Source organism: Serinus canaria, chromosome 4 (assembly GCF_022539315.1).
Source record: "Serinus canaria isolate serCan28SL12 chromosome 4, serCan2020, whole genome shotgun sequence".
Taxonomy (NCBI): Eukaryota; Metazoa; Chordata; class Aves; order Passeriformes; family Fringillidae; genus Serinus; species Serinus canaria.
Window position 1 is genome coordinate 46,143,105 of NC_066317.1, and position 18,561 is coordinate 46,161,665.

Below are 18,561 nucleotides of genomic sequence, written 5' to 3' on the forward strand. Positions count from 1 at the left end.
TAGTTGTAGTGGGCTATTTTTTGATTTATGAATATCTGAACTCAGTCTTTTTAGATGCTGGGGAAAATCACCTTTACAAACAAAACCAGTGTAGTACGACAGAACAGTTGAGGTTGGATGTGAGCTCTGGAGGTTATTTTGTCCAGTTTCATTGCTCAAACAGGGTAGCCTAGAGCAGGCTGCACAGGCCTGTTTCTAGATGTCTTGAGTATTTCCCAGTGGTTGAGGCACCACAATTTCTCTAGGCGCCCAGTTTAGTGCTCAGAAGTTGTAGAAAAAGCACTGCAGAGTGTATCTTAGTTGGTAGCTTTTCAATTAAAAATATTAATGTTTTCAAAAGGGGGTGCAGTGCTGGACAGGAGCTGACCTATATAGACTATGAGAAACATTCCTAGCTCACTTAATACAGGAGATAATTGGTAAATTCTACTCTAAACTTTTTTGAAACCAGATGGAGTTTTGATTGTAGTATGTAAGGAAAGTTAAAAGCACTAACACTAGGAAAGGGTACACCAGAGATCTTAGGTTTCTACTATTTGTTAGACCATTTTTCCATACATAAAGAGCAAATGATCTGTAATGCTTACATGAGTACTGATGAGTGATTCTCATTGTAAGCATGTGTGTGTCTTAGGCAACTTTTGTATAAATAATAAGAAAAATTATTAATGACTTAACTTTATTCATAGTTTCATAATCAGGGTCTTGAGTTTATTCCACTGTATGTTGTTGTGCCATACGTTTTCATATATGCAAACTTTATTATAAAATAATGGACTTCAGAGTACTGGTCACAGAAGAGGAGGAAGGTCTTGTAGAAAGGCTTCTATAAAAAGGATTTTAATAGGTTTAATAGATAGGAAACCTAAATATATTGTTTCTCTTTTGTTTGGTACTGATACATTTAATCAGATATTCATGTTCTGTGTCAGCAATTGAAGAATGGAGAAGTGGGTAAAGAGTTTTAAAGAGGAAGGAGTGGAAGATGTATCTTAGTGAAAGGAGCGCAATATCTAACAGACATGGCTTGATCATAGTCCTGAATTTCCATAAGCAACAAATTTCATAATGGATCAAATGGCAGGTAAAGGCCTTATATAAATGGTAAAAAATTCAAACTAAAAATCAGGTTGGAATTGATAATTATTTAATTTTATGAAAAATCTGGAAAGAGTTACTGCAGGTTGTCCAGCAGCATGTTAGGAGGATGCTGTTTTTTTAATTGTGAGTGTAAGGAATAAATTTACCAAGTCTCTATTTTATTTATAGGTATATTTGTGTTGACTATGCTTTTTCATTTCCTCTAGATCTAGTTGCTTTATAGTAGAATATGGCATTATGTGTTCAAATGCTCCATGTATTGTGTGATGCATGTCTGAAGGTATAACTCTTGCTCATTGATGGGTGTGTATTGCTGAGAGGCTTTTCTAGAGAAAAGAGGCTTTAATTTTTATTTTTATTTTTATTGTTGCCATGCTGTTTTTTATCATTTAGGACTGTCAAAAGGGAACTACTTCTATTTATAGTTGCAGATTTAATAACAGCAATTTATTTCATAAAAGTGTGCTCTGTTGTTTGGGATGTCGTTTGGATAGAAGAAACTTGTGTGCTGATGTATTCATACAATTTATAGATGTACAGTGAAAAAGAAAAAAAAAACATACCTACAAAGTCTGTACTTCAATGGAAGGTCGATATTTAAAACTAATTTTTAGTGTGTTGCCAAAATGAACTTTTGTGTTGCTGTGTTGATTTTATGTGTTGCTCTTAGTTTTCAAGATCAACCATTCAAAAATACAAAATAGTGGTATTTTCTCAACAACAAAAGACCACAAATAATAACTTCCATTTTTATGTCCAACCAGTGAAACTTCTGTTGCAGAATCTGCTACAGATTCTACTTTCAATATTTGTGACTTTTTCTTAATAGTAGATTTAAAGTGTTTACGTAGCTTCATTTTAAATTCTCTAGCAACTTATGTAATAATGGATTTCTAATTAAGGCTATGTGGTGGTGTTCAGTCTGTAGTATCATCCTATATTTGTCTGTCCTTTACTGCAGCACTGAACAGAAAAGGCTGAAAAAATCTTTTTTCAATGTTTTTTTGCTTTAACAAGAAGACAGGCTTTTGATACTGCTGTTGTTGACAGAAATAAATGTGCAATGAGATGCTTTTTTTATAGGTGTTAGACTTTATTGAAAAACTCAGTATTTTTAATATAACCATCAAAATTATGTTTTTAATAGGGGGCATAACAACACAGTGTGAATGGCTAGAGGGGGACAGGAGCTCCAGTTGACAAGCAGTTGAGAAGCAGCAGCTAAAACACAGCATTTGAAACATGCATCCTGACCTTACATCTCTACAGACAAATGCAAGGCACATAATGGCCTCCAGCAGATGGCAAAGAAAAGGACCAGAAAGAATGGAGAACAGAGCTTGCTCTTTGTACTGTCTGTCAGATTTTTTTTTTTTTTCCTCTTTGCTCAGAGAATTAGGTACTTCTGGAACAAGCAAGATCTCCCATTGTGCCAGATCAGGCCTTTGTGGAGACTGTACCAGACCAGATTAATAAAAAAAGCCAGAACTTTCACCACCATTTCGGTGGTGTCATCTTCAGCTACACTTTGCTGAATGCAGGTAGACATGAGCAGGTAGTAAATAGGACAAACATACACAGGACAAAAGCATCTGAAACAAGCTTGTGGCCAGGAGCACATCTTGAGGAGAGTTTATGGTGTGAGGAGCCCCACTGACAAAGAAACTTGTGTCTGTGGCTAAGAATTAGGCCAAAGGTGTGAGAGTCTAGAGAGACCCCATTAGCATTAAAGGATTGAATTTTGTCCTTGCTTTTCTGCTCTGTTTGCAATAGCTGTATTTTCCTACATTCTTCCATGTGTGAGCTCATTCTATTTAACTGGCTGCAGCATGTGGAATAGCTCTGGAGTTTGCACATCCCACCACACTAACTCGTAAGTATTGTTCCCAGGAGATGCTGCTCCTTTGGCCCAGTTCTAGGCCATGGGTTCCTGTTCTCCCAGTCCTTATCTGGCAGAGCAGCTCACTGCTGGGGCCTGCAGTGGCATGGGCAAAAAGCCCCCCAGCTAACCATCATGAAGGTGTTCACGAAATGTCTCTTTGCAGGAGAGGCCTCGAGTATGTAATTTACACCAGAAACAAAACTTAGTACAGGAGGCTTTTTGAACTAAAAGCTAATGAAATCAGTACCTACAACATAATAGACGCACTGTAGGAAGTTTTAATTTCACCACCTAAAAAGCATCTACAGAAATTCACATTGCATAAACAGAACTGCAATTTGAATCAGAAAATCAGCATATCTTGCTACAAAATATAAAAAGTGAATTATAAAAATAATGTTGCTTGCCCTCTGCTGGCGTTCATTGCACTTTTCTCTGTTTCACTGAACTCTTCCCTTGATTTCAGAAAAAACTTTTTTGTTTCATATCAGCCATGTCGGCTTTGATCTTGGTATGCTAAAGGGAACCAGAACTGCATATGAACAGCAAACTGTCAGTATGGGATTGACTATTGTTTATAAAACTGCTTTTGCAACAAAGCCATTATATATGCCAAGAAGCTGTGTTTTTAAAAGATCTAAAGCCTGTAGAACATTTCTGAGTTCTGAAGCAAGGCTTTCTGATGGGAATCATGTTGAGACATAATTATGCTTTCTTCTGAAAGGTGGTTTTAAGAACCAGTAACACCCTATCCTGAAGTATGCACATTTTGCTATCATTTTGGTTTGTGAATTAATATTTATAATGCACTTCAGCAGTAAAGGGATTTTTATTCTTCTAATACTAAAGAATGCTTTCATAAATGCATCAAGATAGTCCATAATTTTTTTTACTTTAAATCAACCTCAGTTACATTTAGTGGTATGTGCTCTTTCCTCTGTAAAATTTTAGTTCATACCTGCTTCAGGGCTTCTCCAGAAAGACCAAATAACTCCCACCAAAACCTAGAAAAGGAGGCAAATATCACAAATATCTTTCTTTGGACTTGTGCAGGTCTGTGTGGAGAGTACTACATAGAGAAGGCTCTGGCTATTTTTAAGCATTGGGTTACTCAGCTAGTTTAGCTAATAGAATAATGAAAGGCACTGGAAGGCATGGGGATTTTTCTAACTAGGAACTGCTACAGTTCCACAGGGACTGCTTTGGTGATGGACTATCTGTGGGGAAGGATTCCTAGCATCATATAGATTAAATAAATTTGTTTGATGGCTACACTAATTTTTTTTTGAGGGGGGTGAACGCAAAGGTTTCAGATGTGTCGTATTTCTATTGATATTGTTTTAAATGGGACCCAGCGTGACGTTGGATCATCTAATGAGAACTGCTGTATACTTCCTTTGTAAAACCCAATCCTGAATTCTTTACCTATGCCAAAATCTCATTCAGCTCTTTCTTGAAATGATGATTTGCCTGATTTGTTTCAGAAATGTCAGCTGTAGTGTACAACATTCAAAGTTTCTTCTAAAAATGTAAAAAAAAAAAAAAATCAGGTAATATGTTGTCAGCTAGATAAAACAGCAAATGACATTTCAGAGGTAGGAACAAGGAGACTGGTATGTTCACAGATGTGGATGAGATGGCTGATGTTCTCACTGAAAGGCATGATCTGCTAAAGGAAACTACTGCTAAAGGGAAACTACTGAAGTCCAACTGTGAGGGAACTTAGCATTACAGCATTATTCAGCTTTATTGCATAAAGTCAGACAAATTACTCCAATGTATTGATGGGAGAGATCGTGTTTCCTTTGTGCTCCATAATTTCTAGCTCCAGATGGCATTGTACCTGGGTAGCCTATAAATGGATTAATTTTGCCATGCCATGCCACTAATTACCACTGGCTTTTCCTTGCTCACAAGCTAATGCTCTCAGGTGAGAAATGTTTTCTTCTGCTTTTTTTCTCTAGAAGTAGTTGTACCTACAGTTAGTGGCTCTTGCCTCTGTATGTGATGGGTTATTAGTCCCTGCTGCTGCTAAACTTTGCACCAAGAGCTGGCAGCTGTTTCCTGACTTGAGGTCATGGCTTCCAGCTCTTGATACAGACAGGCCTTGGTGTGTGCTGCTCAAAATGGACTGCAGGGCTGGGATTTGGATAGGCATGTGTTTGACATCTCCTGGGGCAGAAGGCTAGATCCTCCTGTTTTGGAACATGCTGTTCTTAAGCAGTTTTGCAAGTTGTTAAACTGCTCTTGTTTTGTTAATGGCTCTTACCCTGCTCCATACTTTTTTTTTTTCCTTGGAACTGTACAATGTAAGTGATTTTAGTCCAGGTACCTATCAACTGTGCCAGGAGTATCTGGCTGAACCATAAACTAGGAAAAATATGTTTATGCAGATGATTGAGGACTGCAGAAGAAATGCTGAAGACCAGTAAAGCTGATCTTTGCCCTTGTAATCAAAAACAAAGGATCCTTTTTTTTTAACCTAACATCTTTTTTTTATGTCATGCTGGATGCTGGCTCTTCTAAAACATTCACTGCAGCTGTAAGGAGAGGTTGTAGTACCTCTTCACCACTGGATCAGCTGGGATTAATTACCTACCTGAGGTGTGTCTGTAAATATCTTTGGAAAATCAGGTAATGAAAAACATGAATCACTGATGGTTGTATTTTATACTACAAATCTGCAGAACTCATTACTTGGAATTAATTTTTGTGTCTAAGCACAAAGCAGGCAAATTCAATGGCTCATGGACTTACTCTGTTAAGTCTCATGCCAGTTCAAAGAATGCAAAACTATGTAATGGCTACATGTTTGCAATGGACAGCACATATGGTCCACCTGCTGTCTCCGTCCTGGTGCTATTTTTTGCAGTTTTGGAAAGTTCAGTTTGCAAGACTTCCGTAATTTAATTTATTTATTGTATATTACAACCTATTTAATATAGGTAGAAGATGACTGAGTTGCTTCTCAGTTGCATGGATGTTGCTAGCCCTTTGCTTGTGGCCCTTGGCTGGAGTTGTGTCAGGCAACAGGCAGCCAGGTAAGAGGAGGCAGCTCCTCAGGAGTGCACCCAGCATTGCCAGTGTGCCATAAGGCTCAGCTGCATCTCCTGGCTCTCAGTGTAATAAAGAAATCTGAAGGAAACTGTGTGCAGAAACTTCCTCAGATCTGTTCCTAGACATCTACCAACTTTTGGGAGAAAGTTGCAATTACCAGTCACAGGAAACCTGGAGGTTAAGAAAAATTTTGGCCTGGGTTAACCCACAGAGTTGCTTCAAGGAATCAACATGTGTTTGTTTTCTACTTTTTAATACAAAATTACATATGGCACAACTGTTCTCATAAATATCAACTTTGTATCTGTTACTGTGGAAATAACAGAATTCCATTAAGATCAAATATGCTGATTACTTGCTTGGATACTCCATGGGATTTCTTTCTGCCACCCTTTTTGCTTTTGAAGATCTCTGTGTATGAAAATGTTATTTGACTTCTCCTTGAGTGATACTTCTCAAACACACTATGGAAATACTTCCCAGTAAAGCTATTAAGTTTGAAGTGAAGCATGGTGCAATAGTTATAATTCTTTAAACTGTAATTTCTTCAAATTTCTCTACACTCTGAATGGTGAAAGACAGTGACATAGATACTACTAGTAGTTTGTGTTATTTGGAAGCATGCTGCTGTGAGCTGCCAATATGTGATAAGAAATACAGTGGGACAAATTTCCACTTAAAAATAATTAAATTTGGCACAGAAAGGTCATGGGTGATGCATAAACTTTTTAAAAATCAAGGCAGAGCAGTTTTTCTCAAGATGCTCCTTAAGAGATGATCTGTACTGTTCTGATCTAAATGTTGCAACCCTGGATTTGTGTTGGGTTGCTGTTTTTTTTAAAAAGCTTAAATCTAGAAGTTTTCCATGGTGGAGTATCTTATGTTGAACATGGGACATTATAGCTACTGCAGTTCTTCAGAATTAATGAAATTGAGAAGGAAAAGAAAAAAGTCTAATTATGTTAGTCTGTGGTAACATTACTGCATAACTTAGTGGACATAATACAGCCAGTAAACAACATTAAAAAGAATAAACATGATGGGAAAGACCATTCTGGACCACTTGTCTATCAGGTTAACATCAGTCAAATCAGGGATTTTGACTTTGATCTGGGATGCCCTCCTGCGTAAGTGTCCTTTTCTATGGAGCCTGTGCCTGTCCAGAGCACTCCTGCTGTAGAGGTCTCTGCTGGAAGTGGCTCTTCTGTACTGCAGGTTGGCACTGTCGTACGTGTACGTGGTGGCTCGGGGCTCCTGGAAGATCGTGCAAATGTTATGTCGTAGTTCAAGTGGTTCCAGAAGCATGTTTCCATGGGCATCCACCTGTGTCAAGGAAGGAATGGGGATTAGACAAGCTCCTCAGCCAGCCCAAGGTGTTTCCCAGATGGACCTTGTGGCTCTAGTGTCAGGGTGCTCCTGGGCTGCATTGACAGTCCTGTCTGGTACAGCATTCACAAAGGTGAAAAGACACTGAATACGCTTTCCTGACTGGTGTGAAATTAGTTATTCAACATCTAGGCATCTTCCATCCTGACTTGGCTCCTTGGTCTTGTAATTCAGTTGATTTTCTCATCCTCTGTGAAGTAAGACTTTTGTAATTTTATCTTTTACTTGGACCACGGCCTTTATGAAATACTGATTTTTAAAATTGGTGACTGGCATCTGAAGCTTTCACATACTCCAGATGAAAAGATGATGTTGCTGTCTCTGCCCATTTTAAACAGTTTTTGACTGTTTGAGTCCTGCAGGTTAGTTTCTAAAAGTTTTGTAACAATGGGTTCATCATATGAAGAGCATGTAGATAAACACATATTTTATCAGTTATTGTGAAATACTCATGATGAGAATTGATTTTGGGCAATTACTATATTGCAGGGGTGAAATCATAGCACATTAACTTGTTCATGTGCAGATAGAATAATCAATTTTATTCAATGAAAACTTACATTCAGTTGCATTTTTTTGTGTTAGCATCAGAAACAGCTGTTTCAAATATGTTTGTCCCTTTATTTGTGCTCTTAGAGCACTGTTTTAAATACCTAAGCAAAGAACTGGAAACTGCAACCAGTATGTCCATGTCTGGCACAAACAATTATATATATGTAAATATTAAATATTTTTGTATCATTGTCTTCTCATGTGTGAGTGTAATTGACCATAAACTGCTGCATTGCTGGGAAATGTTCTCCTTTTCACAAATCTTAAGTTTTCTACACATTTGTAGTAAAACCTCTTTTGAAAAGTTTTTGTGGTATTTCCAGGTTAACTTCTGATTTCCCCACAAAGACTTAATAGATGTTTCAAATTCACAGATATTTAAACATCCACCATAGCTCATATGAGAGAAATATACATCAGAACAGTGGCCTCTTAAATGAAACTTCAAGGTCTTCACCTTGAGGCTTGAATATTACTGTGGTTTTCGGTAAACTGTGGTGTTGGACCTATCCCAAATTTATAACAAACTTGATCATGTCTGTGGATGCGTTTATATCAGCAAATAAGGTATTAATTATAGACAATATCTAGTCTTGTGAAGCACCATTGATATGCAGTGCTTTGTTTACTCTCTGAGTTTTAAGTTTTTAGTAAGACATAGCAGACCTAGGAAATTATATAACAATTACAGCAGATTTGAAGTATGTGCAAGAAGAAATTCCAAACAAAGCACACAGGGAAACCTAGTTTTTTTGGGTTGCTGCTAAGGAAGGATGGGACCAAAGAAAGTTTCAGTTCCACCTGGCAATGGGGAAGATATTCTTTCCCATCACAAGGAGAAATCTTTACATCATTACTCTCAGCATATTTGCACTGTGCCAGACTAAGCACTTACTAACTGAAAGAAAAGCAGTGAAGGGAGTATTTGCACAAAAGTCACACAAGAGAAATGTGGGGTAAAAAAACCTTCTAAGTGAAGTAATAAGTCATCACAGGTAGAAAATGCATTATTCTGCATAGAAATTGATTCTGTATGTGCTGAAATGAGCATTCAGTGGTAACACCCCAGTTCCAACCACTGTTTTGGTGGGAAAAACTCTGGGTTAGAAAGATCAGCTTGTTACAAATCAGCATGGTGTTTCAAATATTTGCTTGAGATATGGACTACCCAGTTCATACTTTTTAGGTCAGTTTTTCAAATTTAAGAAGGAGGAAAATTTAAGCTAGGATCTCCTACTCTCCAGAGGACTGCCATAACTATGGGACTATTCATTTACTTTGAAGATCTGACATGTTTTCTGTGGGAAAAAACCCAGTGATCTCAGAGTTGTCTCTGTGTAAAAAGAATTTTTTTTTTTTTTTTTAATTCTCGGAAGTTTTTATAGGTCAGTCTTTTTTTCCCAGTTTTACAAAATAGCTCTGTGAGCTGTCTTTGATTACATAATCTAATGTGTATGTTAGTTGACTTCAGTGTTATAATAATAGTAACCATAAAGCAAGCATTATTAAGCAGTTATTATGACTTTTCTTTTGAGAAGAAAACTTGTAGCTGCCTACACTCTGAAGTGATTCACAGGGATCTTTCTTAAACTAATATATCCTGACAATTTGTTATGAGCCAAGCAGTGTCTGAATTCCTGCTCTAAGCATTCTGAATGAACCTGTTATTTTTAAAATTAATTTAATTTAAGCCGTTTTAGGCAAGATGATTTGTATGTCATAAAGCAAGTTGGTCTTTGAATTGCAATCTTTGCAATTCAGAGCCAAGAGCCTTACACTGATCTTGACTAAATTAGCTCATGGGAGTATAAAAGATGTTCTTATGTACCTGGTCAAATGCTCTGTGCAATTTCCCACATCATTAAAAATCCTTTCAGTATATTTTGAAGTTCACTGCAAAGTATTAATACTTGTGCAGCTGATCTCCTGCTGCTGAGCCAACAACTGTGCTGAAATCCTTCTCCTCAGATGAACTTGGTTCATTTTAATCTAACTGTAATACTAATTCACACCTCCATCCAAGGTATGACCACCCCTCACTGGCATGTGCTCCATATTTTATTGACTCAGTAAATCTGCCTGTGATCCAGCAGGGCAGTTCAGTGAAGGGTCCCCCTAACAGGATGCTGACAGACTGGGCCACTCACTGACAAGCACTAAGGGTTGAATGAATGTCCCCACACAAAGGGGGATGAAACCTCCTCTTTTCATGTGACACTTAGAAATTATGTTTCCTGCTTAGGATCATCAAATGATATTATAAGTGTAAAATAGCTAAAGTAATAAAAAGACAACAACCCAAAGCAACAGGCCTGTATTGACTGCATAAAAAGTAGCCAGACAGCTCTAGAGGAAGTGCATGTTAGCAATCCTTGACAGAGAATGGGTCTCAAATCCTTTATGCTGTCTAGAATGATTTTTTAAAATTTTTTTTTGCCTTAACTATTGGGAGATAAAAGGTAAGAACATCTGTTTTCTGTCAATACAAACCCATTGTTTCTTCCTCTTAAGATGAAAGACTCAGGGCCATGCTACTTGTGCAGGTTGTCTTATTGGAACAAATGCTGTAGTGTTACCACAATCTGATCTGCAAAAAACCAGATTATGCTCAGCAGGGCTATACTAATTCACAAAGAGGTTTACTTGAAGGTTAAGATTTTTGTGTGCTTATGTGCTTCCCTTCTTTTTCCTTTTCCAGAAGCCACTGTATTGGAAAATGGTAAGTTTTCTTCAGAGCCTGTGGCTGGTCTCTGGCTTTCTATCCCAAGTGTTTAGTGTTTCACAGGATATTTAGAAGCAAAGTGTGATGCTGTGCAGAACTGGGGAGACAATCTATCACTTGCCTTCAGCTGATAAGCCTTTATAAACCTTTTGATGGTGTAGCCCTTTTCCCAGTTACCTTATGATTGCATCCTACCTTTTTTTCAAACTTAAGAGATATCTTCTATGTAATTACTATTCACACTGTAATTGTCTAGAGAAAGAGAAGCAGTTGCATGCATGGACTATCAAAATATTTTCTTGCTGGGTGTTTTTTTCTATTTATCCATAATTATGGTGATGCCAGTGACATCTAGGTTTGACAAATGAAGAAGGAGATATAAACAGTCTTTATACTTTATTCAGAGAAACAAAGATTGTTTACTACAAATTAATAGGTTTTGTATATTAAAAATAAAAATGGCATAAAGTGTAAAGCTGGAGAGACTTTATTTCCATCTTCTTCAGTCTGTAGAGTATGGAACACCCACATATGAAACAGCAGTTCTGTTTCATTTTTCATCTGGTCTTCTCTATACTGTTCATATTGTGATCGGTTTGCTGAGTGTTGTTCAAGCATCTAAAGCTTGTGTTATCTGGTGGAGGAATTTGAACTCTTTTAGTCTTTGGAGTTGTATGTCAGATGAGAATGATCAATTTCTTCACCTGGCACAAAGAGATGAAGCACTGTTACATATCTTCTAATAGTTACAGGTGCCTGTATGGGTATGTGGTGTGGGTCAAGAGTAAAAGGGAAAAAATGTCCTATAGGTATACATACTTACAACTGTACTTCTTTTATGCTCAAAAAACAGCTTTCCCCTGCTCTGGTGCAGGCATCATAATACCAGTGAAAAATCTCAAAGAGTGATGGAGGGGCTGGGAGCTGTTTCACTGGAGGTCACATAACCTTGCTGTGTCCCACTGCTCTGGTCATGTGCACTCTTCCTGCCAAAGACAGAAATACAACTGTTGGAAATCAGCATTTCTGTCCTGAGTAAAATTAATGTTCACAATGTCTCTCATCAGTGTGTGGAACACAAAATTCACTGATATCCATTCACATGTGTGTGTTTATGTATATGTGTGCATATATTTGTACTTATGATCACAAACCTGCACTGTACAGGCACAAAACAGTCTGGTCACTTAAAGCACTCTCAGTCTCAGAATGGGGTTGCTGTCTGAAGTGTGAGCACTTAGAAAACCTGGTACAAAGCATATATGACTTCCTTTTTCTATCAGAAATGATGTTGTATGCAATGTGGTGCTTTAAGAAACTTCCCATCCCATTCTGAGTACCAATCTCAGTGTAATTTTTGCTGCATAACATTTAGACAAAAGCTTTTAGTTATAAGTTATGGCATTTTGTTAGTTAAATGAACTCTCCAAATATGTAGGAGAAGAACTTACCTGCACTCTTATCCTTTACTCAGTTCAGTGCACTGGGGCACATGTAGCCAAGGCTGACCTCTGAAGGAGTCTTGATTTCCTCTTCATCAGGAATCCTTGCTGTGCTGCTTCTCACCTAGGCTGGGTTATCTCAGGAGCTGTTGAGGTAGCTGGCCAGAATTTGTGGGTCATGTTGTTTTTTTCCCTTCCTTATTTTCCATAGAAATGGATACACAGAGTCTGTGCACAACAATCCACTGGGGTGGTTTATCTCCTGTGCTCTGTGGAAGACAGTTCTCTGTGGGGTCTTGGAGACTGCTGATTGCCTGAACTGAATTTGTGCCCTCACTGTAATAAAGCATCTCCTACACAGTGGGACAGAAGGCAAAGAACTTTTAATGGGCTCATGAGTTCACTGAGACTGAGGACATGATGGCTTTTTTATTGATGCATAGCTGTAGTGGTGGGACACCAAACACACAGCTCTAGAATTAATATCACAGAGTTTCTGAAATGCACTTCCAGATGTGTACATGACACTGTAGCCATCTATCAAGATGAAGTCTTACTTAGAGTTTTATGTGTTGGTCTCATTTTTCAAACTAAGCAGAGGGTTTGAATACAGTTTTGTCCAAATGTTTTCACCTCAGGCCACAGCAGTAAAGAAGTTTATAGGACAGCCTGCACAAGATCTCATTAATACTTGGAAGTAATATACTGTAAGTAAAGCACAGGAAAGAAGAAAATTTTTGGTTTGTCAGGGTATGTATTTTCCTCTGTGTCAGACTGGCCAAATACACCTGAGGCTTCAAAGGGTTTGTATCTGAAAAACTGGGGAAAAGTGAAATAGGTTTATAGATGTTTGCAAGTGCTCTGTGACGTATTGCAAAATTAAACTCATCCTCATTATGTCCATGGTATTACTTTCTGTAAGTTTTCTGACTTGTTTTTTAAACAGGGGATAATTGTGGTGTGCCTGAATTTAGCTGAGGGAAAAGTCCTGACATCTATGAAAGCTGCTATAACCTAGCAGCAGCATCCTTGTGTTCCTCAAAGGTCAGTGCTAAAGGCTTCATTCAGGGCTCACTGAGGCAACCGAGCTTGTCTGTGCTTTTTATTTTTTTGGTGAAGTTTCTGAATACAAAGAGGAACTTTACTATAAACATTTCTTCTATACCACCTTCTAAAGCAAAAAAAGATACAGCTGAAGTGATAAATATTTAACTTCCTTGTACCCCTTGTATTTCTTCTGCAAGAAATACAAAGAAAGAAAAACGTGTCCTAAGTGTTCATTTGCATTTTCTGTCTTTTCTTACTCTGTTTCCAGTTGAAGATGGAACAGACCATATGCTGCTGTGATCTCCTTAAAATACAATATTTCTCTAGGCAATCTTAGGTGCTTTTGCATTGTTTTTGCACATGTTCCACCTGTACTTGTCTCTATCATCATATAAATGAACATTTTTACAGTAAAAGTAATGTTCAAGATAGCGTGAACATTTTACCTGGACTTTATTTGATTCCAGTCTGCTCTTCTCTCCTGTACCATGTCCTGCTCTGCCTGCTGTCTTTTTTTGACGTTGAGGTCCTTTCCCAAAGAAAATGTAGTTTACAAAGGCATATTCCAGCAAGGCCAGGAACACAAACACAAAGCATCCCATCAGGTAAATATCTATTGCCTTGACATAGGGAATCTTTGGCAAGGTCTCCCTGAGGTGGGTGCTGATGGTGGTCATGGTCAGCACAGTCGTGATTCCTGCGAAGGGAAGAAACAGACATTGAGTAATAAGACAAGGAAGGAGATTTGAGCACAAAAGACATAATGGCAGCATTGCACTTCTCATGCACATGGGTTAATTGCGTGATCAGGTTCTAAGCAGCCAAAGGAATGTGTTTTGCAGAACTGGAAAGGAACATAACCTTGCAAGTCTGCTGATAGCACCTTCCTTGGCTTTTCATGCAGCAGAGGATGAATGAAATAACCTTTAACAACCCAGGCTATGTTGGAACTTCTTGCATTAATTTTTGCAATAACTCTGCTAGGGAATGTGGTGTTAGCTGACCTGGATAGCAAAAGTTGATTGCTGTTCTTTCTATGTGAGAAAATGCTTCTCTATTTACAGCAGTAGCTCTGTTTGACCCTATAGGTGTCTTGCATTGCTGAGGGGATCTGCAGTAAGTATCTAGCTTTTGATTTAAAATGGAAGATTGAAAGGAGAAAGGGAAGCCTTTTGATAAAGTCATGGTCTTTGATGAAGAGAAGGTTTATATATATGCTCGTACCAAAACAACTTTTCCTGTTAAATAGGTGCTTACAAGTAAAGCATTTCCATCTTATTGTGTTATCCACCACTGATTTTTTTTTTTCTCATATGTGTTTTTTCTTTTAGCTGGCTGAAATTACTTTTTAGTCTGCTTTAATCACAGGTCATTAGTGCATGTAGATAATAGCTCTAGGCAAAGGTATAACAAGTTTAATTTGCAGGGAGATGGTACAAAATGGCTTTTTGGCAATAGAGCTGAAAAACATATATGCCTTAAAGCACTTTCCTTTCTTATGGAAAGTTGTAGGAAGGAAGGCGGTATGGGAAAGAACCAACTATAGGTTAACCAGATTTATTTGGTGTAAGCTGGTATATTTCCAATGATGTCAGTAGGATCTTGTGTATTCCTTCCAGTCACAGATCTAGTCTGAGAGAACAGTTTTTAACATCAACAGGGGCTGCTCATGCAGCACAGTGTGGATACTCTTTGACACCTGAACTGGACTTCTACGGTCCAGTTTGGAAGCAAGATGCTTTTGGCCTGATCCAAAGACCATTATGGCATCAGGAAGTCAGTCAGAATCCCAACCTAAGTGTGGAGCAAGAGCTTCAGATGTAGGCAAGGTCACACCTGCCTGCCTTCCTGACAAACAAGGCCCTGTGCTGCTCGTGTAAGATCACAATGAATGATGCTACAACCAGCAGAATGGATTTGGTGCCACTGTTTTCAAAGGCAGCAAGTGCCCACATCATTCAGTCTTTTTGAGAAGTTACCTAGAGCAACTCTGGCTGCAGAGGCATCATAATTGATCCAAAAAGACACCCATGACAGAATTGTGATCAGCGTGGAAGGCATATAGGTTTGCAAAATGAAGTATCCGATATTTCTTTTAAGCCGGAAGCTAAGGGATAGTCGAGGATATGCTCCTGAAAGAAAGAAGTCATATAATGACTAATGCCTCACAAAAGGTAGGCACTGATATTTCTGGGTTGGAGGAAGAGGGGACAACTCTTTTTAACTTGTCAGTGCTTACCTGTTGTAAATTCCACTCTCTTTGATACCATCTTGTAATCCACAATAGAAAATTGTGGGAGCTCGATGTTATTAACTCCTGTCACTGCTGACTCTCCTCCATTCCAGTAAAATTCAATATCATCAGTAGTGTATCCATCTGAAACAGAGGCACAATTTGATTATCAACTTTTTGTTTTGTTACTTTTTGCTTAAATAGTTGCAGCTCAAGTGGAAGGAGCTGCTGTTAAACAGGAATTCAGCCTTCTGTTGTGAGACATTCCTGTTACCCAGAAGCCTTCTCCATACCCTGCAGAAGATTCTAGATGTAGAAGAGGAGAAGACAAAAAACAAGGACAGAATTCATTATTTAAGTTTGTTTTTTAGCTAGCTCTAATACTACTACTTTTCAGTCAGGCTTGAGCTGCTCGGTTTGCCAACAGACACATCATCAGCAAAAATTTTAAACTCTCTTTGGAGGAGCTCTGACGGTAAAACCAGGTTCAGTTCCCAGATTTTAATTTGATTTCCTATGCAGGATGTGACAGAATACACAGTGGGGAGCCAGTGGAGACAAAGATGATTCCAGAAGAATTAAGGTGCTGTAGTATCACCTGACAATGTCTGTCAGAGCTGTAGGTAACCCTTTGATATTCATGAAGCATTTTATATTTTAATTAGACCATGCCATCTTTGATCTTCTGTTATCACAGAACTATTTCTTTTTTACTCCAAAACTAGCACCTTTCTTCTGTTTCCTTTTAACACTGATGTTGATTATTTATAATGTAATTAAAAATTAATTTGCTATTATATCACTGGAAATGTTAACATTTATTGTTACCATTTTCAGAAATATTCTGATTGAACTCAGAAGTGACTGAGTTCAATTGACTCACAATTGACAACATTTTTGAACTAATATTTAAACTAGTTCCACTTTATTGCATTTTTCTACTTTCCCCAGATATCTACCAGAGGAGAGAACATCTCATCTATTTTTAAATTTTTCCTTCAGGTGTTAGATTTAATCAGGTTTAAATCATATAACACAGATCAAAAAACCCCATGTGTTTGAACTCAGACCTTTAGAAAACTTGACAGTACTTTTGCCAGTTGAACCAACTGTAGCCTTGAAGCCTCCACAGAGTTAGGAACCTATCCTTTCATATGCACAAGTAATGCAATATCAAGCTAAAGAAATTGGTCTTGAGATGTCTTTTCCTGTGATGGTGCCTGGTAATTGCCTCATCCCTGGAAGACTGACCACATGCAGAACAGATCCATGGTTTCCCTGGTGACAGAGTAGCTCTTAGGACCTGCTGCCAGGCTCCAGAGATTGCTTGGAAAGTCTGCAGTTGTTGGACAGCTATCTTTTGATGCAAGCACACAATGATGGGCTGAACAAGGTTAAATGGTGACAAATTTTATTTCTGAACTGCTCATTGCCATGGTGTTCTAACTATCTGAATTGCTTTGAAAACCACACTAACCTATGGATTAATATGGATTGCTGCTGCAAGCTTAGAGCTGGATTTCCCATTTCTTATGCTATTTTATTTTGGTTTCAGATGACCCATCCCAGGGCTGGGACACAGAGCTCTGCATGCCTGGTTTTCATTCCTTTCTGCTGCAAAAGGTCGAGGTAGCTGCTTGGTATGGAGACTTCAGCAACTGCTTTAAAGGCTTTGCACACAAACCCCAGAGCTCACATGAGCTACATGTAGGGTGTGATACAGAATGGCTGAAAGTGAATGAAGACTGCTAAGACTGTTTAAAAGACCAAGACTGAGATTAGCAGGGAAGTGTTAACTTCATTTTCTTGCAAATCTGTTTTATAAAAATGTTCTCTTGAAGGATTTCTCTTCTCAGAAAAGGTGGTGCAAAACAGATGGCATTGGAACTGCCATCTCACACTCCAAGGCCATTGATTATGTGTAGACTGCATACACAGATATCCTCTACATGAGGTTATACCCATTCTTTGTCTTTAGGGGACAGAATAAAAAACAAAAGGGACATCACTACCTAGATGTTGAGCAGCTACTTGCTGCAAAGTCACAGGTGAAGGTTTAGATGTGAGAATCCTGAACTCTGCCTCAGGCTTTGGAAGAAAACCATAGAAATTATTCTTCTGTGCTGTCATCACTTGTTGCAGTTGTCACATCCTGCCCTCCAATTTTGCTCTGATTGTGCTGTTTCCTTGGGCAGGGCAGGCTGGGACCCAGGGCAGTGAAAGGAGCAGCCTCCAGTCCCCAGGGGCTCCAGACTTCGCTTGCAGCTTCCTAAGGCAGCCACAGCCAGCCTCTCTGCAGTTTTGAGAAAAGAAATAATAGTTTGGCACCTTATTGTGGCTGAAATTCCCTTCTCTGAAGGTGAATTATTAGTGATTTAATTGTTAAAACCCACACAGGTGCCAAATAAACACCTGGGAAATCAGGAAGCAGATTTCAAAAGAAAACAGAAAGATTGCATCATGCTATTGATACACTGTATGGTCGGGTCGGATTTTTGCAAAAGGAAGTTATGTGAGTTTTGTAATGTAGACAATGTGCTTTCTCCTAGTTTTGCTATGACTTTGGCTTCTAAATGAAAAGTAGAACTAATAGGTTATAAAGTCAACTAACCATAAGCAAGAACCTTGCATGTAAGACATCAGCTGGTGACAAGCTGTCACTCCTGACAGGCCATGTTTTTAATCTGCAAACTTCCAAATACAACAAAAAGTGAGTCGAATGTGAGCTACTACTTTTTCTGAATAAATATTTTTTTTTCTTGAATTAAAGTTTCCCTAAAGTTGATGGAAATTATGAGAAAGGGATAGTGATGTTTTTCACCCAGGAGCATTCACATTTTTAGAAAAGTTGTTGAGCAAAAACATCTTCCTGTGGTTTAAGGTACAGTTAACTTCAGTACATTCATTATTTCCCTGGCAGTCATTGTAATATCTCTGCTAGACACTAACAAGGTGTAAATTCTCCCAGGACAGTCCATTCCCTGATAGGATTGTTGCTGTGTGACGCCCTTTCCTCATGTGTTTTGCACATTGTTCCAGGTGTGTGAGAGGCATTGCTTTTTATGGCTGACAGTGGCTCAGAGGTGCAGGAATTTCACAGGTGCTCACGTTTCATAGGTGTCGACAGGGCTTTTTTCTA

The 18,561-nt window shown here is 38.4% G+C and overlaps 1 protein-coding gene across 1 annotated transcript in view; it reads right to left on the minus strand.

The window, feature by feature from the left end:
• Positions 1-6,953: 6,953 nt before the first annotated feature.
• GABRB1 (gamma-aminobutyric acid type A receptor subunit beta1) overlaps positions 6,954-18,561 on the minus strand; it is a 103,488-nt gene continuing 91,880 nt past the window's right edge. Inside the window, exons 6-9 of the mRNA XM_050974110.1 lie at positions 15,429-15,566; positions 15,169-15,321; positions 13,636-13,886; positions 6,954-7,363 (exon numbers count right to left, since the gene is read on the minus strand). Coding sequence (XP_050830067.1) covers positions 7,031-7,363; positions 13,636-13,886; positions 15,169-15,321; positions 15,429-15,566 — 875 coding nt within the window. The 3' untranslated portion in view covers positions 6,954-7,030. The remainder of the gene's footprint in view (positions 7,364-13,635; positions 13,887-15,168; positions 15,322-15,428; positions 15,567-18,561) is intronic.